Raw genomic sequence first — 4,804 nt, forward strand, 5'->3', positions numbered from 1 at the left:
TTTATCAATAAAATTTGTCATAATAATAAGAGGTTATGAAAAGATGAGTATAACAGTTTTTTTTTTTAAAAAAAAAACTTGATGAAAAATAGTACTATAAAATTTGGCACTAATTTTTCATTTCCTGGTTGGGAATTCGGCTGTTTGGGCACCACACCACCGTATTAACAGCTTCTATCTCTTAATCAAGAAGTTTAGAATGTTAATAACAGAATATCTTATATATGCACTTACAATTCTGACGAAAATTTGTTATTGTTTTCCATGAATACAATTTCATATGAATATCATAGGAAAAAAAACCCACCATTGGTAACCATTAAAATTCATTTGGAAATTAAAAAAAAAATAAAATAATATCGCGAGAAGGATTGCCCCAAATGCAAAAATACATCATCAAAAAGGCCTGATTTGATGATAAAGTTATAAAATCACATACCGTGAATCTATGAAACATCAACCCTGACACGGACCTAGACACGATACGGACACGGACACGTGGACATCTGTCAAATACATCAAACTCAATCCGGACATGAGCGTCAATGTCGTGTCGAACACTGAACACACAAAGAACTGAGACATCCGTGCTTCATAGCTGTGAATACATGTTCAAGGGAAAAGTCCAAACTTATATGGACAGACGAGTTGACATATAATTTATCAGTTTATTTGACATAATTTTCAAAGGTTGGTGTGGTGGAAGTGGAAAAGAGATGGACTTGATGGTATTCAAATTGAATAAAAATACAGGGAAGTGTCGTCTACGTACAAGGTATCAGCAAACTAATTGAGGTTAAATAACAAAATCCTTCTTAATATGACAGATTTTCTACGCTAACTTTCCTTAATCCAATTGGAGTAAGTAAATTAACAAATATCGTATCTATAACTATGTATGTATACATAGAGTCATGGTTGATGTCATATTTTAATGAGTCATTCCCTGAGGGGTCTTTCTTTCTTTAAGGTCTCAGCATGTGCCTTTGAGTTAGAGCCAATTAAATTGTTCCCATTCCAATTCCCACAACGGTTCTTGGAGTTGGACCTCATTATTACTTTTATCATTATTATTATTATTCACATCCCAATTTGTGCTACTTGATTCTCTAACTTCTAGCATCTGAGAGTGTGAGCCATGGAGTCCCTCGAAGTGTGAAATTTCAGAAGAACACAATCCATCCACTTTTGCACGTGATTCTGATCCATCTTTCTCTAATGGTCGTCGATCAAATGCTCGAAAGCTCCCCGATATGACATACACCCGACACAAGCTGAATTCCCATCTCAACTATACACCAAATTAAAGATTATGTTAATCAGTAAATATAAAAAGTTATGTGAAAAGTAAAAATTACTATGACACGAAGAATTTCCTATTAAAAGAAAAAAAAATATTATATAATCTAGAATAACTTTGTGTCTATGATTATGATCAGTTTTCATGAAATATGTTATGAGAAAGAGATAATAATAAAACTCAATAACATGTCACATAAAAATTGTACAGAATCATAGACAGACAAATGAATACTAATTTCTTTTATTTTTATAGACATCACCGAAATATTTGAGATAATCATGTTAAACTAATAGAACTACTATGTCCGAGTACGATACTGAGTACTAACATATAACATATAATGGCCATATTGGTTCAAACATAATTATCATTAATGAAAGATGCATGTGATTTAGATAAAAAAAAAAAAAACCTGAGGGGTGGATTGGTTAGGGATATGAATAGCTCTGTACTCATTCATCTTCCATTTGGTTTTTCTTCCCATAGGGGCCTTCCCTTTGTAGAACACCATGGATTTCTTCACTCCAATGACTTTGTTATCAGAAGAGTAAACATAGCCAGGAGAACCTGTTGCTTTCCAATACCCACAAGCTGTGGTTCTGCTGGGTCTCCCTCCCCTGGCTTCCCTCTCTTGACCGGGCGAAAAGAAAAACCATTGCTCCGTGTCTCCACGACAAAGCTCCCCAGCAAATGCTAAAACAACAACGAAAGAAATTAAACTATTTTACCAAAAATGAAGAGAGAATATGTAAATATTTAATTTTATTTGTAGTACTTGGAAGGTTCCAAGGCTCAACGCCATTGAAGTCAATAACTGGGATAACTCTGTCTATGGCTATGGCATTTCTTTGGCCTTCTAGCTTGTTGTGTAGGTAGAAGCCAACAAGCTCTTCTTCTGTTGGGAAGAAACGAAACCCAGGTGGATGATCTTCCATAATAATAATGTTTGTTATATGAAACTATTATATGGAACTAGGACTCGTAGTATTTATGTTTTTTTTTAATTTACTTTTTTGCATTATTTGAATGAGCTGAATTAATATATATACACACACATGCATGTTATGGATGCAAATTAAGGGCAAGTCAGAGACAAAAGAAGGGGTGGTGGGGCAGAGAGTTTCCCCGTGTAAATTTAGAAAAAAATTGCGAAAGTTTGGATGGAAACATTTCACGCGGTTATGGGGACGAGAAAACGTCTATGCAATTCATGCTGGGCACGTTATGATGGCTACATGCCTACTTTAACCAATAAATTATCATTTTGAATCAGTCCTCCCCTATGCTAAACCATTATAAGATAAAGGGAAAAAGAAAAAACTTAGCTTTCTTTCTATGTTGTTGGTATATGCAATCATTAATTTTATGTTAAGTCAGTGGCCGGGGTTTTGAGTATCCAATACCTAATCACTTCTGCTGAACAGAAGTCTAATTTTCCAGGGATATTTGTCAACATGCCAATGGAGGTTTCCTTGGCTGATCAACCAAGCAAGGCAATCTCACAAGTGGAACAAGTCAGATATCCCATGTTTTCTCTTCACCACAAAATAATGATTTTTCTTTGTTCTAATAACAAGTATTTTTCATTGTAGTGGTAGTTGCATACTCAAGACACTCAATCACAAGAATTTTGATTAAACTGAAATAATTTTCAGGTCAGTTAATTCATAAAATAATAACTTCATTAGTTTGTGTAATAAAATAGTATTTTGATTGTTTTATTGTGAAATTCTCGTAAGAGAACAATGTAATGTTGTTCACTTCTATTCCCTTTCCACTTGAATTTAAGACTATGATTCATTTGCTTTTTGCAGTTTTACTTTTTAAGTATTAATTACTTTTATATTTTATGAGATTTTTTAATGTTTTCTCTCCAGGCTTATATGTTTGTGCTCTTAAATGATTATTTTAAAATATTTTTAAACATTGATCTATTATTCTTTAATTACTAAATATTAATATTTCAATATAAAAGGTTAAATTAGAATATGTCATTTTAAAGCAAATAAGTTTTTAATTAGCTTTTGTCTCTTAAAGTCATCCTTACTTTTCTTTTATATATAAAAAGTATATATGGAATTCGTATAAATAACTATATATTTATATATTTATATCCTGATTTCTTTCATCTATTATATATATATTTTTTAAATAATTTTATTTATTTTATATTTATAAATATTTATTTAAATATAATATACCCGTAAAATTCAGGGATGTGTCTTTAAGGATTAAAATATATTATTTATCTTCCTCCATTTTAATCCAGGGAGTATAATTATCATTTAAATTTTAAACACTAAGTACAAAATTATCGAGATGCATTTAGGACCTGGTTCCTTATTTGTTTGGTTTGCAAAGAAACTCGTTCTAAAAGACTTGTGTCTATTCATGGCATTAACAAATGCTAATAAATGTTTATTCTATATTTTTAATAATTATATTTTTTATTTATAGGAATTAAACACAATATCAAAAAATTTATAATATTTATATATCTTATTTTGTCAAATGAGTTAAACTCCCTTAACAATTATAATTCTTAATCAGAATAATATATAAGCTTAGATTATAAGTAAAAAATAATGATAATAAAGAAACAAAAGTAATAATTAAGCACAGATCGATGCATAATGGACATTTTGTCAGACATTCTTGGTCCATATGGTAAATAAAATGAGTATGAACTAATATTACCACCCATGTTTTTTTACACTATGCATATAAATATTACCTTAAAAATTTTAGTCATTTAATTTTCATGTAATTTATTTTGGTAGAGTTATAACATGTGTCATGTGATCGATGTAAGTATGTCATATTCAGCATAACTTACTAGTAGTAGAATTATTTTAAGATTTTATGTTTTTTAAAAGAAATATTTTATGTTTTTAATCTTTAAAAAATGATTGTTTTAAATTAATCTCTCTTTAAATTAGTTTCACTTTTATTTGTTACATTAAGTTAAAATAGTGTGGTTTTAGTCTCTTATTGCCTTAAAAAAATAAAAGTATAGACTTGAAGCCAAGGTCATGAATAATGAATAATTGTATGCTCACGTAAGGTGATGCAAGCCTGCACGTACTTCCAACGTCAATAAGGTACCATAGACCAATTCTTCAAATAATTTCAAGGACCTATCCTTTTATAACGGAATTAAGGCGTCGGTGGATAAGAATTTTCATTTCTACGTTTGATATCTGTTTAAAAAAAAGTTTAAATTTATTTTTTTGGTTTTTATAATTTTAAGATCGAACAATTTTGGTTTTTAAATTTTTTTACTACACATTTAATCCCTAGCTTTTGAAAATCTAATAATTTTAGTTCATGATTAGTATGTCGTTAGTTTGAAAAATATATGAAATATAATCTAACAATTGAACACAATAATATATGGAGATCAAAATTTTAGTTGTTAGTATCATATTAGAATATGTGTTAGATTCTCATGTCATCAATCACGTCAATGTCATATAATTACTTGAATATAGTAACCTGAAT

The 4,804-nt window shown here is 29.9% G+C and overlaps 1 protein-coding gene across 1 annotated transcript; it reads right to left on the bottom strand.

Moving 5' to 3' along the window:
• Window positions 1–710: 710 nt before the first annotated feature.
• On the bottom strand, window positions 711–2,440 carry LOC100781321 (NAC domain-containing protein 90). The gene is made up of 3 exons (XM_003538059.5): window positions 2,079–2,440; window positions 1,716–1,996; window positions 711–1,291 (listed from the first exon to the last, which is right to left on the bottom strand). Exons 1-3 carry the CDS (start codon window positions 2,236–2,238, stop codon window positions 992–994), a joined length of 741 nt encoding a protein of 246 aa, XP_003538107.1. The 5' UTR covers window positions 2,239–2,440; the 3' UTR covers window positions 711–991.
• Between the last annotated feature and the right edge of the window lie 2,364 nt (window positions 2,441–4,804).

The sequence above is a fragment of the Glycine max genome, chromosome 11, assembly GCF_000004515.6.
Source record: "Glycine max cultivar Williams 82 chromosome 11, Glycine_max_v4.0, whole genome shotgun sequence".
Taxonomy (NCBI): domain Eukaryota; kingdom Viridiplantae; phylum Streptophyta; class Magnoliopsida; order Fabales; family Fabaceae; genus Glycine; species Glycine max.

Bases quoted from the DNA above. Each gene is read 5' to 3' on its own strand.
- LOC100781321 (XM_003538059.5), bottom strand. From the start codon at position 2,238: ATGGAAGATCATCCACCTGGGTTTCGTTTCTTCCCAACAGAAGAAGAG. The intron at 1,997-2,078 runs GTACTACAAATA...TTGTTGTTTTAG, and splicing joins TGAGCCTTGGAACCTTCCAA to CATTTGCTGGGGAGCTTTGT. The intron at 1,292-1,715 runs GTTTTTTTTTTT...TTTGGTGTATAG, and splicing joins CTAACCAATCCACCCCTCAG to TTGAGATGGGAATTCAGCTT.